Source organism: Portunus trituberculatus, chromosome 48 (assembly GCF_017591435.1).
Source record: "Portunus trituberculatus isolate SZX2019 chromosome 48, ASM1759143v1, whole genome shotgun sequence".
NCBI classification, from domain to species: Eukaryota; Metazoa; Arthropoda; class Malacostraca; order Decapoda; family Portunidae; genus Portunus; species Portunus trituberculatus.
In genome coordinates this window covers 20,547,540-20,573,375 of record NC_059302.1, presented here as the reverse complement: position 1 = coordinate 20,573,375, position 25,836 = coordinate 20,547,540, and the positions used below count along the sequence as shown (strand labels likewise).

Sequence of the window (25,836 nt, the reverse complement as noted above, 5' to 3'; positions counted from 1 at the left end):
CTGTAATTTAAAGGTTCTTCCTTCCTTCCGCTCTTATATATGGGAACCACCTCAGCTCTTTTCCACTCCACTGGCACTGTTCCATTTTCTATTGAGCATTTTATGATGTTGTATATTGGACTTGCTAGTTCTTCCCTACATTCTTTCAGTATTCTGCCTGAGACTTCATCCGGTCCCATTGCCTTTTCCTCATCCAATTCCGTCATCAACTTTTTTATTTCAAGCTTGGTTACTTTAATCTCTTTCATATAGACAGTCTCTCTATTACCCTGTGGTCTTTCAAATTTGGATTCCTTAGTAAAGACCTCATGAAATTTACTATTTAACAGTTCTGCCATACTTTTTGGGTCTTCCACCAATCCGTTTTCTCCTTTTAACCTTTCTATTATTTCTTTTTGTCTTATTTTTCCAATTATGAATCTGTAGAACAATTTTGGTTGTTCCTTACATTTTTCGACAATGTCCTTTTCATAGTTCTTTTCTTCTTCCTTTCTCACCTTAGCATATTCATTTCTTGCTGTTTTGAAGTTTTCCTTATTTTCTGGATTTCTGTTTCTTCTCCACCTTTTCCATGCTCCATCTCGTTTCTCCTTTGCCCTACCACATCTTGCATTAAACCAATCTTTCTTTCCTTATTCTTTAGGTCTATATTTCGGAACATATTCCCTGACCCCAGTTTTGTATATTTCCAAAAATAAGTTATATTTCTCTTGAACCGTTAATGAGTTTTCCATCTCCTCCCAGTGTGTGTGTGTGTGTGTGTGTGTGTGTGTGTGTGTGTGTGTGTGTGTGTGTGTGTGTGTGTGTGTGTGTGTGTGTGTGTGTGTGTGTGTGTGTGTGTGTGTGTGTGTGTGTGTGTGTGTGTGTGTGTGTGTGTGTGTGTGTGTATTTACCTAATTGTATTTACCTAATTGTAACATACGGGAAAAGAGCTATGCTCGTGCTGTCCCGTCTCCATATCTACTAATGTCCAGCTTTTCTTAAAATCATGAATATTCCTTGCGTTGACCACTTCCACGTCTAAACTATTCCATGCTTCCACCCTTCTATGAGGAAGCTATATTTTTCACATCTCTCCTATAAGTGGCCATTTTAGTTTTTTCCCATGCCCTCTCGACATTCTTTCATTCCACATACACAGATCTTCCCTATCCATTTTTCCATGCCAATCATCACTCTGTATATTGCTATCAGGTCTCCCTTTCTCTTCTGTTTTCCAGGGTCGGAAGTTGCATTCTTTTCAGTCTGTCTTCATAAGTCAAATCTCTTAAGTCAGGCACCATTTTGTTGCAGCCCTCTGTACTTTCTCTAGTTTCCTTATGTGTTTCTTTAAGTTCGAGCCCACTGTATTGTTGCATATTCAAGCCTCGGTCTTATCATTGCAGTAATTATTTTCTTCATCATTTCTTCATCTAAATATACGAACGCCACTCTTATGTTCCTCAATAAGTTCAATACTTCTCCAATTATTTTGTTTATATGTCTCTCTGGCGATAGGTCATTGGTAATTGTCACCCCAAGGTCTTTTTCTTCATGACTGGTTTTATGTCTTCATTTCCTATCTTGTACATACTCCTGATTCTTCTTTCACTCTTGCCAAACTCTAATTTCTTGCATTTTGTCGTGTTGAACTCCATTTGCCATGTACAGCTCCATTTCCATATTCTGTCCAAGTCTTCCTGGAGTAGTTCGCAATCTTTGTCACATCTCACTTTTCTTAACAATTTTGCATCGTCTGCAAATAGGCTCACATAACTGGACACCCCATCCACCATGTCATTTATGTAGACTGCGAACATTACTGGTGCCAACACTGATCCCTGTGGAACTCCACTCTCCACCAAGCCCCATTCTGATGGTCTGTCCTTAATTATTGTTCTCATTTCTCTTCCTACCAAAAGTCTTCCATCCATTTTAGTAAACTGCCATGCACTCCTCCTACCATTTCAAGTTTCCAGATCAGTCTCCAGTGTGGTACCTTATCAAAGGCCTTTTTTAAATCCAGATATATTCCATCAGCCCAACCATCTCTTTCCTGTATTACATCTATCACCCTCGAATAGTAACATATCAGGTTTGTCGTGCATGAACGCCCTTTTCTAAAACCAAATTGACACTCACAAAGTATGTCATTTTTCTCCAAGAAGTCTGTCCATCTATTCTTCACCACCCTCTCACACATCTTAGCTACCACACTTGTAAGTGACACTGGTCTATAGTTCAATGGGTCTCTCTTGTTACCTGATTTATAAATTGGGACAATGTTAGCTCTTTTCCAGTCTTGGGGCACTACACCTTCCCTTAATGAGGCATCAATTACTTCACAAACTTTTTCTGCCAGTTGCTCCTGCATTCTCTTAAAATCCATCCTGATACCCCATCAGGTCCCACAGCTTTTCTCACTTCTAAACTCCCCATCATATTCTTGATCTCCTCCACAGTTACTTGAAACTCCTTCATAATCCCTTTCTGTTCCATTACCAGTGGTTTGTCAAAAGCAGTCTCCTTTGTGAATACCTTCCGAAAGCATCCATTCATAGCCTCTGCCATTTCCTGGGATCCTCACTGCATACTCCATTTACTTCTAAACTTTCAATACTTTCTCTATTTTTGATGTTGTTGTTCACATGTCTGTAAAAAGCCTTGGTTGGTCTTTACATTTATCAATTATATCCTTTTCTTGTTTCTTTCTTTCTTCTCTTCTAATCAACACATATTCATTTCTTGCTCTTTTGTAACTTTCCTACTGCTTAATCCGTGTTTTCCTTCTCCACCTCTTCCATGCATCCTCTTTTCTTGTTCTAGCCTTTTCACATCTATCGTTAAACCAGTCCTGCTTTCCAACTTCTCTATGTTGTCTTATTGGTACAAATTTTTCTCACCTTCTTTGTATATTTTATAAATTCCTTCCACTTTTCATTTGCTCCTTAGCACTCTTGAATTTCATCCAATTTGTCTCTTGAAAGAATTTCTTTAGGTTTCCAAAATCTGTCTTGGCATAATTCCATCTTCCCACTTTATATTCTTCATTTCTTCTAGATTTCTCTTCATCTATCACCTTGAACTCCAAAACTGCATGATCACTCTTTGCTAAAGGGCACTCCACCCTCATCTCCTCAATGACCATTGGCTCTGTACTAAAGACCAAGTCCAGTCTTGACGATGCTCCCTCTCCTCCAGACCTAGTATCTTCTTTGACCCACTGAGTTAACACATTTTCCATTGCCAGTGTCAATAGTGTATTTCCCATGTTGTCTCTGATCCTTCCATTGACCAGTCCTCCCAACACACCTCTTTACAATTAAAATCTCCCATCATTATAGTTCGTTCACAGCCACCCAACATTTCTTCCAGACATGTTCCTGTATCTCTTATCATTTCTTCATATTCCTGTACTGACCATGCATTTGTCTTAGGTGGTACGTACACCACTATGTAGTGCCTCTTTTTTCCTTCATTAGTTTCTGCTCTGATCTTTAGCACTTCTGCCTTTCCCATACCTTCTTTCACTTGATCCACCTTTATATCTTTTTTAACCAGCAACATCACTCCTCCTCCCATCTTACCTACTCTATTTCTTTTCCAAACATTATATTTCCTTCTCCAACCATCATCAGGTCTTCTCCTCTCTCAGTTTTGTTTCAGTAAGACCCACAATATCTGGGTTCTTGTCCCTCAAGTAATCGTTGAGTTCTAAAATCCCGATATCACTCCATTTATGTTGGAATACATTACATTCCGCTCATCGTAAGTTTCTTTAGTCCTTTCTTGCTGTACTTTTCTGGGTTATGAACCACTTTTTTCTTTTTTTCAATTCATCAAACTCTTTCTTCTCTTCTTTCTTCTCTTTTTTTTCACTCTTTCTTTTTTCTTTTTTCAGAGCTTCTTTCACCTCTCTCTTGTCATGTCTCTGTGTCTTCTGTGTGTGTGTGTGTGTGTGTGTGTGTGTGTGTGTGTGTGTGTGTGTGTGTGTGTGTGTGTGTATTTACCTAGTTGTTGTAGTTTTACAGGGCCTGGGCTTTATGCTCGTGTGGCCCCATCTCCATATCTACACTTATCCAATCTTACTTTAAAAGTGTGCACACTCGTTGCAGACACTACTTCTTCATCTAAACTGTTCCACGTCTCAATACATCTCTGGAAACTATATTTTTAATATCTCTCAGACATCTTCCTTTCTCAGCTTTTTACTATGCGATCTTGTGCTTTGGATGTCATATTCTTCTCTCATGATCAGTTTCTCATTATCCACTTGGTCCATTCTGTTGATCAATTTATAAACTTGTATCAGGTCTCCTCTCTCCCTTCTTTGTTCCAGGGTTGGTAGATCCATAGCCTTTAGTCTCTCCTCATATGTCATCCCTTCAAATTCTGGAACCATTCTTGTAGCCATTTTTGTAGCCTCCAATTTCCTTATGTGTTTCTTTTATGAGGGGTCCACACTACTCCTGCATATTCCAATCTGGGTCTTATTATAGTACTTATCAATTTCTTCATCATTTCTTTGTCCATGTAGTGAAATGCTACTCCAATATTCCTTAGCAAATTATGTTTCTCTAAAAATTCTATCAATATGGCTTACTGGTTGATTGTTTTCTTCCATCGTCACTCCTAAGTCCTTTTCCTATTTTACTTTCTCCAGTTCTACTCCATCTCCCATCTTATAGATTCCCACAGGTCGTCTTTCACTCTTTCCCATTTCCATGACATGGCTTTTGTTCACATTGAATTCCATTTCCCACTTCTTACTCCATTCCCAGATCTTATTTAGATCTTCTTGCAGTATTTCACAATCCTCCTTTTGCTTTATAACTCTGCACAGTTTCGTATCGTCCGCAAACAAATTTATGTAGCTGTTCACTCCTTCTGGCATGTCGTTAATATAAATGAGGAAAAGTATTGGTGCCAATACTGGCACTCCGCTTTCTATTGCTCTCCACTTTGACTTCATATCTTTAACTACCGTCCTTATTTCTCTCCCCCTCAAATAATTTTCTATCCATCTCAATGTGCTTCCTTTTAAGCCACCCTTCTCCTCTAACTTTCACAGTAATCTTGCATGTGGCACTTTATCAAACGCCTTTTTTAAATCCAAATAAATGCAGTCAACCCATCCCTCTCTCTCTTGTACTCTATTAACTATTCTAGAATAGAAACTCAATAAATTAGTTACACAAGACCGTCCTTTTCTAAAACCAAATTGGCTATTTGATATTAATTTGTTGTCTTCAAGGAACTCGATCCATTGTTTCTTTATTATTCTTTCACACATCTTGCATATTACACTAGTTAGTGATACCGGTCTGTAATTTAAAGGTTCTTCCTTCCTTCGCTCTTATATATGGGAACCACCTCAGCTCTTTTCCATTCTACTGGCACTGTTCCATTTTCTATTGAGCATTTTATGATGTTGTATATAGGACTTGCTAGTTCTTCCCTACATTCTTTCAGTATTCTGCCTGAGACTTCATCTGGTCCCATTGCCTTCTCTTCATCCAGTTCCTTCATTAACTCTTTTATTTCAAGCTTGGTTACTTTAATCTCTTTCATATAGATTCTCTCTCTATTACCCTGTGGCCTCTCAAATTTGGATTCCTTAGTAAAGACCTCCTGGAATTTTTTATTTAATAGTTCTGCCATACTTTATGGGTCTTCCACCATCCCATTCTCTCCTTTTAACCTTTCTATTGTTTCTTTTTGCCTAATTTTTCCATTTATGAATCTATAGAACAATTTTGGTTGCTCCTTACATTTTTCGACAATGTCTTTTCAAGTTCTTTTCCTCTTCCTTCCTCACCTTAACATATTCATTTCTCGCTGCTTTGAAGTTTTCCTTATTTGCTGGATTCTATTTCTCCTCCACCTTTTCCATGCTCCATCTCTTTTCTCCTTTGCCTTAGCACACCTTGCATTAAACCAATCTTTCTTTCCTTCTTCTTTAGGTCTATATTTTGGGACATATTCCTGACTCCTGTTTTGTATATTTCCAAAAATAAGTTATATTTGTCTTGCATTGTCTCTGAGTTTTCCATCTCCTCCCAGTCTACGTTTTAAAATAGTTCTTGAGATTCTCAATATCAGCCTTTCTGTAATTTAATCGGTCTCCTTTGTATGAATCGTCTCTATCTTCCTTTCCTCTTCTATATCTATTTCTAATATTGCATGGTCACTCTTTCCCAATGGGCACTTATATCTTATATCATCATTCATTTGTATACCCTTGTAAAAACTAGGTCCAATCTCGCCGGCTCGTCGTTTCCTCTGAATCTTGTGCATTCCTTTACTCTCTGGTCCATCATATTGTCTATCATTAGGTTCAAGAATCTTTCTCCCAGGCTTCTTCCCCATACCACTTTCATAATTTTCCCAGTCCACTTCTTTACAGTTGAAATCTCCTACTAATATCACTTTTCTCCTTTCTTTAACGATTCTCATTAGACTCCTTATTGTGTCATCTATCATGTCTTTATATTCTTGATTGGTCCATGAATTTGTTTTTGGTGGCACATATGTTACAATGATTGTTATCTCTTTTTTATTAATATGCATCTTAATATACAATACTTCTGCTTTTCCTTCCCACATTCCATTTCATTTATCACTATCTCCTTCCTTAACATTATCATGACTCCTCCTCCTTTACCTCCTCTGTCTCTTCTCCATACATTATACCTATTATCCAATTCTATTTTGTTTGCCTCATTTAGTTTTGTTTCAGCCAGGCATACAATATCTGGATTTTCTTTCCTTATGTAATCTCTTAATTCTAATTTACTTGATAAAACCCCATCTATGTTCATATACATCATTTTTAATCTTTTGCCTTTATCATTTTTAGTTAAACTTGTTCCACTTTTTTTCTTCCTTCTCATTTATATACCATTTCCTTATCCTGTCTCCTAGAAATCTCCAAAAAAAATGCCTTCTTCTCCTCTTCTGACCTTTCATTATTCTTTTCCCTTACTATTGCTGCCAGGTTCATAGTATCTCTTCCTTTCTTCCTCATTTCTATTTTTCTTTATATAGATATCCTTGCAGCCTTCTGTTTCTCTAAGTTTTGTTGTTCTATATAATATTTCTTCTGTTGCTGCTTGTGATTTTAGTAGTATTTTAATTGGTCTCGTTTTTCCTTCTTGATATGGTCCCATTCTGTTTATTTCTTCTACTTCCTCTTCCAAGTTCTGCCTATCTTCGTCGTTTAGATTTTTCAGTAGGTCTTTGACTGATTTCATTTCTTCTTTATCTCTTTTTGGTCTGGTCTATATTTTATATTTTTTTCTTTTATTCCAAATACGACTACATTCTTTTTTTTCTGCAATTTCTCTAACTAAATTTTCTTTTGTCTTGAGAACTATTATCATTTTGTTTGTCATATTTTCTTCTTTTTCCTTAAGTTGTTCTTGAATCACCTCCTGAAAATCAGCTTTATCTTTCTTATCTTGGACTCTCCATGCTTGTACTTCTTTTTTAATCACGTTCTGTACTCTTTCCTCTTCCTTGTTTACTAGATCTTTCAGCTTCTCTTTTTCTTTCTCGGCTTTACCGAGTCCTTCTTCCATCTGCTTTTTGTAGTTAGCTACTTCCTTTTTTAGTTCTTCGTTTTCTGCTCTTAGCCTAGCTTCATTTTCTTCCACTTTTTTTATCCTTTCTCTCAGTTTTATAAACTCTTTATCCTGTTCTTCATTCTCTGTGTGTGTGTGTGTGCGCTGTCAGGTTGAAACTTGCTTCTTCTTTTTGCGTTTTTTATTTCGCGTTTGAAGCCATGTGTGTGTTTCACTGTTTGACCTGCTGCAGTCTCTGACGAGACAGCCAGACCTTACCCTACGGAACGAGCTCAGAGCTAATTATTTCCGATCTTCGGAAACAACTTCTCGATTTACATCCCGTACCTACTCACTGCTAGGTGAAACAGGGGCTACACGTGAAAGGAGACACACCCAAATATCTCCACCCGGCCAGGGAATCAAACCCCGGTTCTCTGGCTTGTGAAGCCAGCGCTCTAACCACTGAGCTACCGGGTGTGTGTGTGTGTTTCACTGTTTGATCTGCTGCAGTCTCTGACGAGACAGCCAGACGTTACCCTACGGAACGAGCTCAGAGCTCATTATTTCCGATCTTGGGATAGGTCTGAGACCAGGCACATACCACACACCGGGACAACAAGGTCACAACTCCTCGATTTACATCCCGTACCTACTCACTGCTAGGTGAACAGGGGCTACACGTGAAAGGAGACACACCCAAATATTTCCACCCGGCCGGGGAATCGAACCCTGGTCATCTGGCTTGTGAAGCCAGCGCTCTAACCACTGAGCTACCGGTGTGTGTGTGTGTGTGTGTGCGCGTGTGTGTGTGTGCTGACATATTGAAGCTTCTCTCTCTCTCTCTCTCTCTCTCTCTCTCTCTCTCTCTCTCTCTCTCTCTCTCTCTCTCTCTCTCTCTCTCTGTTAGCAAGCAATTTATTTCGCATTTGAAATAATGTATATTTTGCATGACAGGTATATGTTGCCATTTGGTATGTCTGGAGCCACCACTTCCCACCACCCAATGCAAGACACCTCCTCTGCCCACCCTCACCACCACCAGGCCACAGCCTCCACCCCAGCTTCACCGCACTCCCTCCACCTCAGCCTTTCCTCACAGCCTCCACCTCCGACTTCACCACACCCTCCACCTCCACCTTTCCCTCACAGCCCTCCACCTCCGGCTTCACCGTACTCCCCTCCACCTCCGCCTTTCCCTCACAGCCCTCCACCTCCGGCTTCACCGCACTCCCCTCCACCTCAGCCTTTCCCTCACAGCCCTCCACCTCCGGCTTCACCGTACTCCCCTCCACCTCAGCCTTTCCCTCACAGCTCTCCACCTCCGCCATCACAGCACCACCACCCAAGAGATTCAGGGAGAAATCTCCCGAACTGTAATAAAAAAATTTAAAAAACGTAAAATATAAAAAGTAAAATTTTTTATTGTTTTCCTTTTTAGCATAGCAATGGGAAGTGTATTGTAACATAAAAATATTTTTACATATCCTGATATATAGTATGTGATGAATATATTGAGTTTATGGCTAAAACATTGATTATTCAATACTAAAGCTTCAAATCTTGGAGCGCGCGGGCCGCCCAGATTGAGCACGAGTGTTTTCTAACTTCCGGGGCAAATGGGTTAATTTGTATTCTCAATCATTCATCCCTCTTTCTAGTAAATTCTGGAAATCCTTGCCTTCTTTCTTCCTATGACTGAAATTCTTTCAAGAGAGAGATTTCAAGACACTTATCTTCCAACTTTGAATAATATATCTGGCCGTTCTCTATGGGGACTGGCACATCAGTAGGACTTTTTTTTTACATGCTTTCTGTTGCCCTAGACCAGAGTCTTCCTTACATAAAAGACTCTAATGTCTCCCTCCATCCCGAGACTCTCCATTCTCCTCACACTCACTTTGAGGGACTGATGTGGCTGAGTGGATACACATGTCTGCTCCAGGCAAGTGGTGCATAGAACACTGAGGCATCATCCACATAGCTGCAGCTTTTGTTCCCTGGCAGGCACAGCATCTGCACCAGCTGCCAGTTGTGTCCAAAGTCCAGTGAGTACTCTAGCCTGCACAGGAGTAAATGAGAGAATAAAATAAAAGGTTTTGTTAGATTTTCCCATCCATAATCTCTCTGTTCTCTGTGACACTTCCCCTTTATGTCTTGGTATTACTGTTGGGAAAGCTGCAGTCCACTCTCTCCTTCAACACACATACAGTTGAAATTTATATCTATGAAAATGACAAAGGTGTTCAATATTCCCATCTCCCAGTCTTAAGCTTAGGAAGGAAACAGAAAACAAAGGTCAGGCCAGCCTTGATTTGATGCCTCTTGCTAACTCTTCCAATGGCTTTTTCATTTATTTCTTTTGAATCTAACTTCTTACCAGTGAGTGCCATATCGTTTCTCCTCTCTGCCTCACTTCACCCTTACATAAACTCCAGTGTATCTTCAATTGGCTGTGGCACTTGTAACACAATATAGCTTTCTAGAATATCCTGCCATACTACTGATACTTTATTGCTTTTTCATCTATCAATATAGAATGCCAGCAATCCCATATAAGGTGGTCTAGACAAGGCACCACACCATACTGCATCTCACTCACCTCCTCACTACACAAAATTATACTAACTTTGTGTGATTCTGCACAATACAGCTCCTGAAGCACAGCAAATTATGACTCAAGGATCAAGAGTGTGTGAGTGAATGAGTAGGTGCATGAATAATAGCAAAAGAATGAGTGAGTGAGTTTAGAAACAGAAGAAAAAAAGGGAAGGAGGAAGGAAGGAGTGAGAGAGTGTAAACATGTATACAAAGATGGAGGAAAGGAAGAAAGGAGAAAGAAAGTATAGAGTACATGAATACATGGAGGAAAAAAAAAAGGAAATTAGGAAGAAGGAATGAATTACTGAATGATCAATGCATTGATTTAGGGAGTTAGTACCAGAGGGAATGAAGGAGTGAGTACCAAAGTGAATGCATTACCTGACAGGTGGTACTGTGTTGTCCCAGGAGGCATTGCAGCCTAGTGCCAGACGAAAGCTGAGGACGTGGTTCTTTCCAATCTGTCAAAGTTAGCTTGGTCTCAGTTAAGCTTCAGGAGTTCAGTATGCTAACAGCTACAAAAGTCTTTAGATTAATTTCTCTAGGATAAGAATTATTCTGTTGTTTATTTATCTAGTCATATCTTAAAAGTTACAACAACCTCTGTGTTGTTTAGCTTTTGTTGTCTATTTTCATGCATCTGTATCTTTTATGTTTTGATATCCTGTTGTTCACTATTGCTTAACTACAGAACATCTTAAGTGAAGCTGCTTTAGAGAGCACAGAACTTAGGTGGACCAAAAGAAAGATTTAAAACCTGTATGAAAAAAAGGCCCAACGAAAGAAAGGAAGAGTAAGGAACACAATGAAAAAGAGGAATAATCAACCTGGAAAAAGGTAGACGGTGAAATGCCACAAGGATCAGTTTTGATACCAAAGCTCTTCTTGGTGACACTAACATCTTTGCATGAGTGGTGTAGAGGTTAGAAGAAGGAAGTGTTATACATGTGCCATCAATAATGGAAATCAAAAGTGAACACAGGAAAACTAGGTCAGTACACACCTGCAAGTCTGTGGTCTGCAGTAGAGCAGGCTCAGCAGGTGTGGACCTCATCACATACATAGGCAGCTGGTGATCACAGTACAAGTCTGCAATAAGAGAGGACAACACTGAATATTGATACTAGAACACATTCTCTGTGTTAGTAATGTCTGTACTGTTTACTGAGCCATGTATCACTGCCTCCCACTCCTTGCACCTCACCTGGCTCTGCATTGTATCGTCGGAGCCACAACGGTGGTGCTAGGTGGTGAGGGTGGGTGTACGTCAGAGTGTCAGGTGGGTTCACACTGCCGCCTACCACCACCGCATCCACTGCCCAGTCAAAGTGCTGAGCATCCCCGGCATAAGGCTGCCACCACCTTACACGTCCCCCAAGACACCGCAGCCTCTCTGGCACCTCCACCCACACATACCTGAGGGGACACACCCACAAACAATTGATACTTGTGTGCTAAACACAGAGATTGAGGATGGATGCCTGTTTTGCAGGTGCTGTGGTGGCTGGAATGACATGTGGAGGATAGAATGAGAATGAAAGGATTAAATTATTTGGATGGCTGTTTTGGAACAGTCATATGGGAGCACCAACTTAGGAAACAATTGAGAAGACATCAGTAATGGCAATATAGAAGTATCAGATGATTTTGATGGTTAATTTGGAATGGTCAAATTGGCATATTAACTGAAGAATCAAATGAGTGCAGAACTTTTACTAAATTTTACAAAGGCAAGAAAATGGTAAAAATAATGCTCCTCCATTGTGAATCATCAAAAGTGATGAGAAAAGCAGAGGTAAAGGTAGCAGTTCTCACCCTGAGCCATTGAAAGAGATGAGGAGAGCAAGAAGGAGACCAACAGACCAGTCATGTGAACCTTTACTTTATTCCTTTTTTATGTGAGAGATACCAGTCTCAGGCATCAAAACAACAAAAAAGGGCCAACTAAGGTACCAGTCCCTAAAGAAGAGTAAAAAGGATTCATTCAGTACTGGAGGATAAGTGTCTTGAAACTTCTCACTGGAAAGAGTTCAATTTACAGGAAGAAGAAAATAAAGAAGCAAGCAGGGAGTTCCATAGTTTAGCAGAAAAAGACCCTGATCATCTCTTACATTAGAGAGGTGAACAAAGTAAGGATGAGAAAAAGTAGAATGTCATGTGGAATGAGGCCATGGGAGGAGGGGAGCTATGAAGTTTTACAAAGGAATACAAAGGAAGACAAATAGCAACAGACCCTGAGGTCCTTACTAGGCAGTTTGGTGAAACTATTTCCTAACTACCAGTTATAGAGACAGGACAAAATAAAATAAGATCAGAGGTATAGTTAGTGTGAAAACAGTAGTAGAAGACAGGAGATGCACCACTGCAGTGAAGAGAGAGGCTGAAGACAGGGCACTAACACAGACTGCTGGTGTGGTGGCCAAAGCTTCTTGAGAGTGGTCCAACTAATGCCAGCATCACATGAGGCCTGAAGGAGTAGCACGCCCTGCCCTGCCACACTCTCCACACAACCCGCCTTCAGGTCAAACTGGACAAAGAATGCATCACGCAGATCCAAGTCGTTGGTCTCCAGATATCTGCTGCACCCCTGCCAGTAGAATGAGAGTCACTGCCAAGCTACCAAGCTCAGGCTGGAGACTATTAGAGATGCATGGAATGTGTGTGTGTGTGTGTGTGTGTGTGTGTGTGTGTGTGTGTGTGTGTGTGTGTGTGTGTGTGTGTGTGTGTGTGTGTATTTACCTATTTGTGTATTACAGGGCCCGAGCTAAGCTCTCTGTGTCCTGTCTCCTTGTCCACTCCTGTCATATCTCTCTTTCATCTGATTGACACACACCGCGTCAATGACATCACTGCTCAGTTTATTCCACTTATCAATACTACGATGCAGAAAACTGTACAGGCAACCCCCGCTTAACAAAGGGGTTACGTTCCTAAAAAACACTTCATTAAGCGAAACTTCGTTAAGCGAACCGATTATATCAAGTTTAACCCCTAATTTGAACTTCCATTGAGAGTAAGCAAAGCAAGAGTGCATCATAGTACAGTAAAAGGTTTAATGAAAGTAAAAATTATGAAGTTAAACATTTAGGTAGTTTAATTTAAGTCATTATAATGTACACTAATGTATGTATGTACGTAACTTTATAATGTCTGATTGATGATCGATAAGTTAGCGAAACTTCGTTAAGCGAATATATCAAGTTTAACCCTAATTTGAACTTCCATTGAGAGTAAGCAAAGCAAGAGTGCATCATAGTACAGTAAAGGTTTAATGAAAGTAAAAATTATGAAGTTAAACATTTAGGTAGTTTAATTTAAGTCATTATAATGTACACTAAAATACACTTAAGTTTATGAAGGGAGGGAGCGTGAAATGGGAAATACACTAACCGGCAATCTGTGGAATGTAAACAAAGTGCGCATCATGGTACCGCATACAAAACTTATGTACCACATTTCCACAAGGCTTTCCATTTTATCCATTGTAGAGTCACTAGTTCAGGTGGTTCTTTTAGCTTTCAAGGAAGATGCAGTCTCACCAGCCCTCTTAATAGAGTCTGCTGACTTGAAAATAGTAGAAGTAGATGGAGTCAAGATGGTGGCAAGCAATGTTATTAGTTTTCTGGCCCCTCTCTTGTCTGTGAATAATACCCAGCTTCAATTCGAGAGTAAGACACTTTCTGGTCTTCTTAGGAACGTTAGGCCACATTGCAAGGCGTTTTGGTGGTAAGTTGAACTAGGGAAAATGAGCTGCTGGTGACGCTGTTATGTTTTGACTGGGGAGTGAGTGGTGCGCGTGATCTTGATCTTGATGCTACAGGTGACGCAAAATTTCTTCTGAGTCAGGCCTTTGTATCGGCAGTGCCTGTGTTGTCCACGAGAGGCTTGATCTTGATCTTTATTCTACAGGTGTCTAAGGATTTCTCCTGAGGCAGGCCTTAGTACAAGCAGCTCCTGGTGTATTCAAAAGCCTGTCAGCTTGCATAATACGGTGGAGCTTTCAAATTTGGAAAAAATTACCTGGGTAAAACTTCGTTAAAGCGAATTTGGTGTTCGTTAAATGAGCAGATAGTAGGAAAATGAAACCTTCGTTGCGCGAAATTTCGTTGTGTGAACCTTCGTTAAACGGGGGTTGCCTGTATTTTCTCATGTCATTTAAACAGATGTCTTTTATTAATTTTTTTCCATGTCCCCGGAGATGATTACTTGTGGTCACCTTTATCAACTCTGTCCAATATGTCAATCTTGTTCACCAATTTATACATAGTTTTCTCATGTCATTTAAACAGATGTCTTTTATTAATTTTTTTCCATGTCCCCGGAGATGATTACTTGTGGTCACCTTTATCAACTCTGTCCAATATGTCAATCTTGTTCACCAATTTATACATAGTTATCATGTCTCCTCTTGTTCTTCTCTCTTCTAATGTGGTCAGCCCCAGTTTCCTCAGTCTTTCCTCATAGTCTAACTCCTTGAGTCCTGGTACCATCTTTGTTGCCAGCCTCTGTACCCTTTCCACCTTCTTCACATTTTTCTTCATATGCAGTGACCAGACACAAGCTGCATATTCTAACTGGGGTCTTATTAAGGTACATAATATCTTCATCATTCCTTCATCTAGGTAATGGAATGCAAGGCCAATACTTTGAAGCATGTTATATGTTTTCCAAAATATCTTGTTAACCCGCTAAGACCGATGGCCGCAAAATTCGCACCCTCCCATTACCGCAATTATCATAAAAAAAATCAACTCTTATAAATTACTCTGGAAAAAAATCTGCTGTTAGTAGACATGACAATGCATCATCCTACAAGTTTTTATTGCTCTACTCACTATGGTTTTCTCAGAATAATAACTGATAATTGGAGAAGATTGTAGCGGCAACTGGGAGGTGCTTTTATGTGTATTCTTACATAATGTAAGGCACTGCTCATGTTTTTATGTGTTTTCACATGTTTTTCGTATTTTCACTCATATTGGCTGATTATAGTTACGTATGTTTTTATCAGCGTGGGTGATGATGTTGTCACAACAGCGGGTCGGATCTACCTCCAACCTGTGCACTTTCCGTCTTGTCCCGCCTTGTCTATCACTTTTATCACTAAACTTTAGCTTCCTCTTAGCACCAGTAGCCATAGTTGTAAATAATAGTTCCTTAAATAAGTATCATCGTAAATCGTAAATAATTATCACGCGACACACTCACGCACCTCACAGAAATTTGCGGAGACTAGCTGGCTAGAGCCTAAAATTAGCAAGGTGGTCAAGCCCACCATCTATCTCTCTCTTACTTTCCTTCACCCTTCTCTTCCCACCCACTTTCTCTTCAGCTAGCTACCTCCTCTCTTCACCCCCCCTTTAAAAAAGCTGGGTGGTGTGCTTCCTGGGAGCCGACAGTACTACCATAGGCCTACGTCATGACCAAATATAGCAGCGCTACCAATGCTAGCGGTTTTATTAGCGCTCAAAGTAGCTGCCCCATTTAAGGACTGTCGGAAGTGTGCAATGCAGCCCTATTTAAGGCCTGTCGGACTTTACGGGTTAATGTGTTTCTCCGGTGACAAAGTGTTTTGCACGGTTACTCCTAAGTCTTTCTCCTCATTGGTCTCTTTAATTTTCTCATCACCCAGCCTGTAATCCCTGTTTGGTCTGTATCTACTTCCCATTTTCATAACATGGCTCTTGTCTATATTAAATTCCATCCGCCACTCTTTACTCCACTCATATATTTTATCAAGATCTTCATGTAACTTGTTACAATCTTCTACATTCTTTACTCTCCTCATAATTTTAGTATCATCCGCAAACATGTTCATGTAACTGTCAATTCCTACTGGCATATCATTAACATAAATAAAAAATATGATGGGACCAAGCAATGACCCTTGTGGTACTCCACTGGTTACCTTCTTCCACTCGGACTTCCTTCCTCTCACCACTGTTCTCATTTCTCTTCCCACTAATTAATTTTCCATCCATTTTGCTCCTCCATTTACTCCTCCAATCTTCTCTAGTTTCCACATCAGTCTATTGTGTGGCATTTTATCAAAGGCCTTTCTCTTCTCTTCTCTTTCTCCAGGTAAGTAGCATCCACCCATCCCTCTCTATGTTGTAGTATGTCAGTCACTCTTGAATAAAAACATAACAAATTGGATACGCACAATCTTCCTTTTCTGAAACCAAACTGTCTTTCACTCAGAATGTTTTCACTTTCTAGATACTCATTCCACTTAGCTTTAATTACTTCTTCACATACCTTGCACAATATACTAGTCAACGATACTGGTCTATAATTTAGCGGTTCCATTCTACTACCATTGTTATATATAGGCACAATGTCAGCTCTTTTCCACTCTTTCGGGACTAATCCTGTTCGTATGGAGGTTTCCACAATATCAAATACGGGGTTCAACAATTGATCCTTACATTCTTTCAGCAACATCCCAGATATGCCATCAGGCCCCATTGATTTATTAATATCCAAATTGCTTATAATTTTCCTTACATCTTCCTTAGTAACCATGATGTCCTGCATTTGGTTTATTTCCGTAGGCCTATCTCCTATAAAATGCTCCTCCTTTGTAAACACTTTGCAAAAGTTGTCGTTCGAATTTTCAGCTATATCTCTAGCATCCTCATATACTTCTTCCCCATTTTTTACTTTTTCTATTGCCTCCCTTATATTTAGTTTTCCATTTATGAATTTGTAAAACATTTTAAGGTCACTATCACAGTTTTCCACCACCCTCTGTTCATATTCCTTTTGTGCTGTTCTCCTTACTTCCTTGCTGTTTTGTAAACTTCTCTTGATAATACATCACTGTTTTTCTTAAGTTTCTTCCATACCTTTTCTTTGTTCTTTTTTGCTTCTTCACAATTTCTATTAAACCACTGTTTATTATTTAAAGTCCTCTATCTATGATATGGCACAAACTTTTTCACATCAGAGTTATATAAATCCATAAATTTATTGTATTTCAATTGCATATCCCTTTCCTGGTATACCACGGACCAGTCAATTTCATTAAAGAACTCCCTTATATGGTTATAATTTGCCCTAATATAATTTAATTTTTTCTCCCTGTGTTCCACAATCTTACTCGTGCTTAATTCTGTATCCAGCTCAAAGCTTAGGACATCTACAGGAATTGTTGTCACTGCATTAATGTTAAGAATACGGGTAATGCAGTTTTTACAAAACTTAGAAGATTTAGCAATTTATCTACCAAAGTCAAAACAACACTAATAAAAACACTTCTGATACTGATTCTGGAGTATCCTCCTATCCCTATCTGTGCAGCATCAACAACATAAAAAAGAAATTTGCAAATAGTGTTAAACAAAGCATTAAAATTCATAAATTGCAACGAAAGCAACGAGGCAACATTGGAACAATTACACACAACATATAACATTACTCCTTTAAATATTTCGACAGACAGAAGAGCAAAAAACACTTGGGAGGCCGTACAAGCAACAGAGATGGAACATTATAATAAACTAATCTGCAACTATGACCGCGAACATAAATGGTTTCCTAAAAGCAGCAAAATCATAAGCCAAGGCACACCCGAGGCAATAATTACCAGGCACCATTAATCTTTTTAGTCTTTTTACAGAGTCACCAGAGATGCCGGACCAAAACAAGGACAACCAACCGAGGACACATCCTGTATCCTGTTTCCTTTTTCCTTATCCTTTTCCTATCTAACAAATTAACCCACATTAAAACAACCCAATAATCACTATTAATACAAACTAATTAACTAACTACTAATTTTACTCATCTACTTCCTGTGTAAAAATGAAACTATCTAAAAATACATATATATGATTAAAGAAATTATATTCTTACCATACACATGCACAGTCCTGTTCAATAACACCTTTTAGGAGTCACAGCAACAGACAGTCATATTGTTTAGGAATTAGCTGTGTTCCTTGTGTGGAAGGCTGTTGCACTAAAAAAGCACATGGGAAAAGCACAAAAAGCACCGATTCTTTCTCTCTCTCTCTCTCTCTTGCACGAAGTGGGACAGGTCCACCTTCCACAGAAGTTCGCTTCATAGGGAAAGCTGGGGTTCTGCTGTTGCATTTGTGGCTACCAAATTGTATATAAGAATAAGTGAATGAATGCTGGGAAAATGTCTAACTGCACTATATCAAATGAAAGAAAAGAAATAAAAAAATATAGAAAAAATAAATAAATAAAATGTATAAATAAAAAATATATAATAATAAAAATGATAATATTCAAAAGAAAATTAGCACTGTAGTCAAGCCCACAGCCTGTCATTCTCTTACTTTATTTCACCACTTCTCTTCCCACCCACTTTTTCTTAGCTGGCTTTTCTTCCTTCAACCCCCTTAGAAAAAAAAAAAAAAAATTATCGCTTTTCCCCACGGGACATTCATGTTCAATTTCCTCTTTTAGAGAGATGCCCCTGGTAAATACCAAATCCAACCTTGCTGCAACATCTTGTCCCCTGCACCTTGTTGGTGATCTCACCCACTGTGTCATCAAGTTATTTCTTGCTACATTTAACAATTCCTCTGCCCACTCACCACCGTTTACCACTTCATAGTCTTCCCACACTATTTCTTTACAATTAAAGTCCCCGACTATCATCACTCTATCCTTTCTGATGAGTTCCTGCTTCATTCTGTCTAGAGTATTTCTCATCACCATTTGATACTGTTCATATTACCAAGCACTGGTTCTGGGTGGTATGTATACTGTTATAATATTAATGTCCCTCTTACCATCTGTTATAAGCATACTTATCACTTTCTCATTTCTCTTACTATAGTTCACCTCCTTCACTATCAGATCTTCCTTAGTAAGAACCATTATACCACCACCTCCTTTATTTTTTCTATCATTTCTCCATACTTTGTATTGTTTTACAACAAACCAATCTAGCTTTATTTCGGGCCTTAGCTTTGTTTCCACCACACACATTATGTCCAGTTCATTATTTCTTAGGTAATCCATACATTCTAGCCTCTTAGACAGAAATCCATCTATATTCATGTAAGTCACTTGTATTCCATTCCTAGTCTCTTTCTTCCATGTAATGTCTATTCCGTCTGTTTTATCCACCACTTCTTTAGCCTCCCATTTCTCATCCTCCAAAAAAACTTGGTCTTTTCCTCCTCTGTTCTTTCGTCATTCCTCTCTCTCACTTCAGTTACAAGCTCTTTCATTTTCATTCGTTCATCCTGTGACATATTTATTCTTATGTAAATTGTTTTGGTTTCCTCAGAGTCCTTAAGTTTCCAAGCCCTCCTCAGCAAGGCCTCAGCTGCCACCTGAGACTTTAATTTCAATTTTAATGGTCTATTCTTGCCTTCCTCAAAAGCTCCTAATCTCACACTTTCATCTACCCCAGCATATAGGTCCTCTTCCTCTACTGAGATCTTATTCAGTAAAGACTTAATCCTGTCATTTTCCTTATCCCTCCTATCCTGCCAGTTCCTGTTAGTTTCCTCCCTCAATCCTGTTATGATCACGCATTTTTTCTTTTCAGCATTATCTCTCACCACATACTCATTTTCCTTTAGTGCCTTTACCATTTCACTCTGCGTAATCACTTTATTTTCATCTTCCTGCTTTTTCACTATCTCCCTAAAGGAGCTTTGTACCTACTGATGTTCATGGTTTACTTCTTTCATCCTGGCATCAATTAAGTTAAGGCATTCCTCCTTCCTCAAGTCCCATTCGGATATTTTCTTCTCCATTTCTAGGAGTTTAGCCTTCATCTCTTCACATTGTTTCCTTAGTTGTAGGTTTTCTTTCTCCATTTCTACTTTTTCCCTCAATAGCTCTTTGTTCTCTATCGTTAACAAATAGATCTCTTTTTTGAAGGAATCGTTCTTTGCTATGACTCTATCCAGTTTTTCTTCTATGGATAAAATGTTTAGGAATTTACTTTCTAATGCCTGAATTCTTGCATCCATATCTAATTTCTCCAGTCCTCTTGGAATAGTCACGAACCCTTCAAAGTCCCGGGCTTGTCTAGGCGTGGACACCATGATTGTTATCGTCAGCTGTTTACGGCCAAAACAATCACCACCCACACTCTCCTCTCAGGGACCACTCTCCATATCCCGCTTAAAAATGGCCCACTTTCTACACTATGCGACAGTAGGACATTAAATGGACATTAACACAGAGATACCCGGGCCCTATAACACCATAGGTAGTTTCTCCTCTTCCCGTCCACAGCCGGAGACGAGCCACCTTGTGTGTATTTACCTAATTGTATTTACCTAATTGTAACATACGGGAAAAGAGCTATGCTCGTGTTGTCCCGTCTCCATATCTATTAATGTCCAGCTTTTTCTTAAAATCATGAATATTCCTTGCGTTGACCACTTCCACGTCTAAACTATTCCATGCTTCCACCCTTCTATGAGGGAAGCTATATTTTTCACATCTCTCCTATAAGTGGCCATTTTAGTTTTTCCCATGCCCTCTCGACATTCTTTCATTCCACATACACAGATCTTCCCTATCCATTTTTCCATGCCAATCATCACTCTGTATATTGCTATCAGGTCTCCCCTTTCTCTTCTGTTTTCCAGGGTCGGAAGTTGCATTCTTTTCAGTCTGTCTTCATAAGTCAAATCTCTTAAGTCAGGCACCATTTTGTTGCAGCCCTCTGTACTTTCTCTAGTTTCCTTATGTGTTTCTTTAAGTTCGAGCCCACTGTATTGTTGCATATTCAAGCCTCGGTCTTATCATTGCAGTAATTATTTTCTTCATCATTTCTTCATCTAAATATACGAACGCCACTCTTATGTTCCTCAATAAGTTCAATACTTCTCCAATTATTTTGTTTATATGTCTCTCTGGCGATAGGTCATTGGTAATTGTCACCCCAAGGTCTTTTTCTTCATGACTGGTTTTATGTCTTCATTTCCTATCTTGTACATACTCCTGATTCTTCTTTCACTCTTGCCAAACTCTATTTTCTTGCATTTTGTCGTGTTGAACTCCATTTGCCATGTACAGCTCCATTTCCATATTCTGTCCAAGTCTTCCTGGAGTAGTTCGCAATCTTTGTCACATCTCACTTTTCTTAACAATTTTGCATCGTCTGCAAATAGGCTCACATAACTGGACACCCCATCCACCATGTCATTTATGTAGACCGCGAACATTACTGGTGCCAACACTGATCCCTGTGGAACTCCACTCTCCACCAATCCCCATTCTGATGGTCTGTCCTTAATTATTGTTCTCATTTCTCTTCCTACCAAAAGTCTTCCATCCATTTTAGTAAACTGCCATGCACTCCTCCTACCATTTCAAGTTTCCAGATCAGTCTCCGGTGTGGTACCTTATCAAAGGCCTTTTTTAAATCCAGATATATTCCATCAGCCCAACCATCTCTTTCCTGTATTACATCTATCACCCTCGAATAGTAACATATCAGGTTTGTCGTGCATGAACGCCCTTTTCTAAAACCAAATTGACACTCACAAAGTATGTCATTTTTCTCCAAGAAGTCTGTCCATCTATTCTTCACCACCCTCTCACACATCTTAGCTACCACACTTGTAAGTGACACTGGTCTATAGTTCAATGGGTCTCTCTTGTTACCTGATTTATAGATTGGGACAATGTTAGCTCTTTTCCAGTCTTGGGGCACTACACCTTCCCTTAATGAGGCATCAATTACTTCACAAACTTTTTCTGCCAGTTGCTCCTGCATTCTCTTAAAATCCATCCTGATACCCCATCAGGTCCCACAGCTTTTCTCACTTCTAAACTCCCCATCATGTTCTTGATCTCCTCCACAGTTACTTGAAACTCCTTCATAATCCCTTTCTGTTCCATTACCAGTGGTTTGTCAAAAGCAGTCTCCTTTGTGAATACCTTCCGAAAGCATCCATTCATAGCCTCTGCCATTTCCTGGGATCTTCACTGCATACTCCATTTACTTCTAAACTTTCAATACTTTCTCTATTTTTGATGTTGTTGTTCACATGTCTGTAAAAAGCCTTGGTTGGTCTTTACATTTATCAATTATATCCTTTTCTTGTTTCTTTCTTTCTTCTCTTCTAATCAACACATATTCATTTCTTGCTCTTTTGTAACTTTCCCACTGCTTAATCCGTCTTTTCCTTCTCCACCTCTTCCATGCATCCTCTTTTCTTGTTCTAGCCTTTTCACATCTATCGTTAAACCAGTCCTGCTTTCCAACTTCTCTATGTTGTCTTATTGGTACAAATTTTTCTCACCTTCTTTGTATATTTTATAAATTCCTTCCACTTTTCATTTGCTCCTTAGCACTCTTGAATTTCATCCAATTTGTCTCTTGAAAGAATTTCTTTAGGTTTCCAAAATCTGTCTTGGCATAATTCCATCTTCCCACTTTATATTCTTCATTTCTTCTAGATTTCTCTTCATCTATCACCTTGAACTCCAAAACTGCATGATCACTCTTTGCTAAAGGGCACTCCACCCTCATCTCCTCAATGACCATTGGCTCTGTACTAAAGACCAAGTCCAGTCTTGACGATGCTCCTCTCCTCCAAACCTAGTATCTTCTTTGACCCACTGAGTTAACACATTTTCCATTGCCAGTGTCAATAGTGTATTTCCCATGTTGTCTCTGATCCTTCCATTGACCAGTCCTCCCAACACACCTCTTTACAATTAAAATCTCCCATCATTATAGTTCGTTCACAGCCACCCAACATTTCTTCCAGACATGTTCCTGTATCACTTATCATTTCTTCATATTCCTGTACTGACCATGCATTTGTCTTAGGTGGTACGTACACCACTATGTAGTGCCTCTTTTTCCTTCATTAGTTTCTGCTCTGATCTTTAGCACTTCTGCCTTTCCCATACCTTCTTTCACTTGATCCACCTTTATATCTTTTTAACCAGCAACATCACTCCTCCTCCCATCTTACCTACTCTATTTCTTTTCCAAACATTATATTTCCTTCTCCAACCATCATCAGGTCTTCTCCTCTCTCAGTTTTGTTTCAGTAAGACCCACAATATCTGGGTTCTTGTCCCTCAAGTAATCGTTGAGTTCTAAAATCCCGATATCACTCCATTTATGTTGGAATACATTACATTCGCTCATATGTAAGTTTCTTTAGTCCTTTCTTGCTGTACTTTTCTGGGTTATGAACCACTTCCTCAGTCTCATATCCAAGATTCTCCAGAAAAACTCTTTCTTCTCCTCTTCTGTCCTCTCTTCATTTTTTTCAAAGCCTCCTTTCTCAACTCATTTAACATTTCTCTTTCCTTTTCACCGAGATCTCTTCTCAACCAAATCTTCCTTGTTGTTTCCTGCTGGGCTAGCCTCCATGACTTCTCCACCAATTCATCTACATCCTTTTGTGACTTAAGTTTGATTCTTATTGGCCTCATACCTTCTCTTGTGAACTTTCCAATTCTATGGAAGTCCTCTATTTCTTGTACTAGGTCTTTTCCTCCTCCTGCACCACATTATGTGTGTGTGTGTATTTACCTAATTGTATTTACCTAATTGTAACATACGGGAAAAGAGCTATGCTCGTGTTGTCCCGTCTCCATATCTATTAATGTCCAGCTTTTTCTTAAAATCATGAATATTCCTTGCGTTGACCACTTCCACGTCTAAACTATTCCATGCTTCCACCCTTCTATGAGGGAAGCTATATTTTTCACATCTCTCCTATAAGTGGCCATTTTAGTTTTTTCCCATGCCCTCTCGACATTCTTCCATTCCACATACACAGATCTTCCCTATCCATTTTTCCATGCCAATCATCACTCTGTATATTGCTATCAGGTCTCCCTTTCTTCTGTTTTCCAGGGTTGGAAGTTGCATTCTTTTCAGTCTGTCTTCATAAGTCAAATCTCTTAAGTCAGGCACCATTTTGTTGCAGCCCTCTGTACTTTCTCTAGTTTCCTTATGTGTTTCTTTAAGTTCGAGCCCACTGTATTGTTGCATATTCAAGCCTCGGTCTTATCATTGCAGTAATTATTTTCTTCATCATTTCTTCATCTAGATATACGAACGCCACTCTTATGTTCCTCAATAAGTTCAATACTTCTCCAATTATTTTGTTTATATGTCTCTCTGGCGATAGGTCATTGGTAATTGTCACCCCAAGGTCTTTTTCTTCATGACTGGTTTTATGTCTTCATTTCCTATCTTGTACATACTCCTGATTCTTCTTTCACTCTTGCCAAACTCTATTTTCTTGCATTTTGTCGTGTTGAACTCCATTTGCCATGTACAGCTCCATTTCCATATTCTGTCCAAGTCTTCCTGGAGTAGTTCGCAATCTTTGTCACATCTCACTTTTCTTAACAATTTTGCATCGCCTGCAAATAGGCTCACATAACTGGACACCCCATCCACCATGTCATTTATGTAGACTGCGAACATTACTGGTGCCAACACTGATCCCTGTGGAACTCCACTCTCCACCAATCCCCATTCTGATGGTCTGTCCTTAATTATTGTTCTCATTTCTCTTCCTACCAAAAGTCTTCCATCCATTTTAGTAAACTGCCATGCACTCCTCCTACCATTTCAAGTTTCCAGATCAGTCTCTGGTGTGGTACCTTATCAAAGGCCTTTTTTAAATCCAGATATATTCCATCAGCCCAACCATCTCTTTCCTGTATTACATCTATCACCCTCGAATAGTAACATATCAGGTTTGTCGTGCATGAACGCCCTTTTCTAAAACCAAATTGACACTCACAAAGTATGTCATTTTTCTCCAAGAAGTCTGTCCATCTATTCTTCACCACCCTCTCACACATCTTAGCTACCACACTTGTAAGTGACACTGGTCTATAGTTCAATGGGTCTCTTGTTACCTGATTTATAGATTGGGACAATGTTAGCTCTTTTCCAGTCTTGGGGCACTACACCTTCCCTTAATGAGGCATCAATTACTTCACAAACTTTTTCTGCCAATTGCTCCTGCATTCTCTTAAAATCCATCCTGATACCCCATCAGGTCCCACAGCTTTTCTCACTTCTAAACTCCCCATCATGTTCTTGATCTCCTCCACAGTTACTTGAAACTCCTTCATAATCCCTTTCTGTTCCATTACCAGTGGTTTGTCAAAAGCAGTCTCCTTTGTGAATACCTTCCGAAAGCATCCATTCATAGCCTCTGCCATTTCCTGGGATCTTCACTGCATACTCCATTTACTTCTAAACTTTCAATACTTTCTATTTTTGATGTTGTTGTTCACATGTCTGTAAAAAGCCTTGGTTGGTCTTTACATTTATCAATTATATCCTTTTCTTGTTTCTTTCTTTCTTCTCTTCTAATCAACACATATTCATTTCTTGCTCTTTTGTAACTTTCCCACTGCTTAATCCGTCTTTTCCTTCTCCACCTCTTCCATGCATCCTCTTTTCTTGTTCTAGCCTTTTCACATCTATCGTTAAACCAGTCCTGCTTTCCAACTTCTATGTTGTCTTATTGGTACAAATTTTTCTCACCTTCTTTGTATATTTTTATAAATTCCTTCCACTTTTCATTTGCTCCTTAGCACTCTTGAATTTCATCCAATTTGTCTCTTGAAAGAATTTCTTTAGGTTTCCAAAATCTGTCTTGGCATAATTCCATCTTCCCACTTTATATTCTTCATTTCTTCTAGATTTCTCTTCGTCTATCACCTTGAACTCCAAAACTGCATGATCACTCTTGCT

At 39.3% G+C, this 25,836-nt stretch overlaps 1 protein-coding gene across 1 annotated transcript in view; it reads right to left on the bottom strand.

Moving 5' to 3' along the window:
• LOC123498447 (reelin-like) overlaps positions 1–25,836 on the bottom strand; it is a 265,988-nt gene that overhangs the window by 28,812 nt on the left and 211,340 nt on the right. The window contains exons 55-59 of the mRNA XM_045245551.1: positions 12,542–12,729; positions 11,347–11,558; positions 11,146–11,231; positions 10,524–10,603; positions 9,442–9,603 (exon numbers count right to left, since the gene is read on the bottom strand). Coding sequence (XP_045101486.1) covers positions 9,442–9,603; positions 10,524–10,603; positions 11,146–11,231; positions 11,347–11,558; positions 12,542–12,729 — 728 coding nt within the window. The remainder of the gene's footprint in view (positions 1–9,441; positions 9,604–10,523; positions 10,604–11,145; positions 11,232–11,346; positions 11,559–12,541; positions 12,730–25,836) is intronic.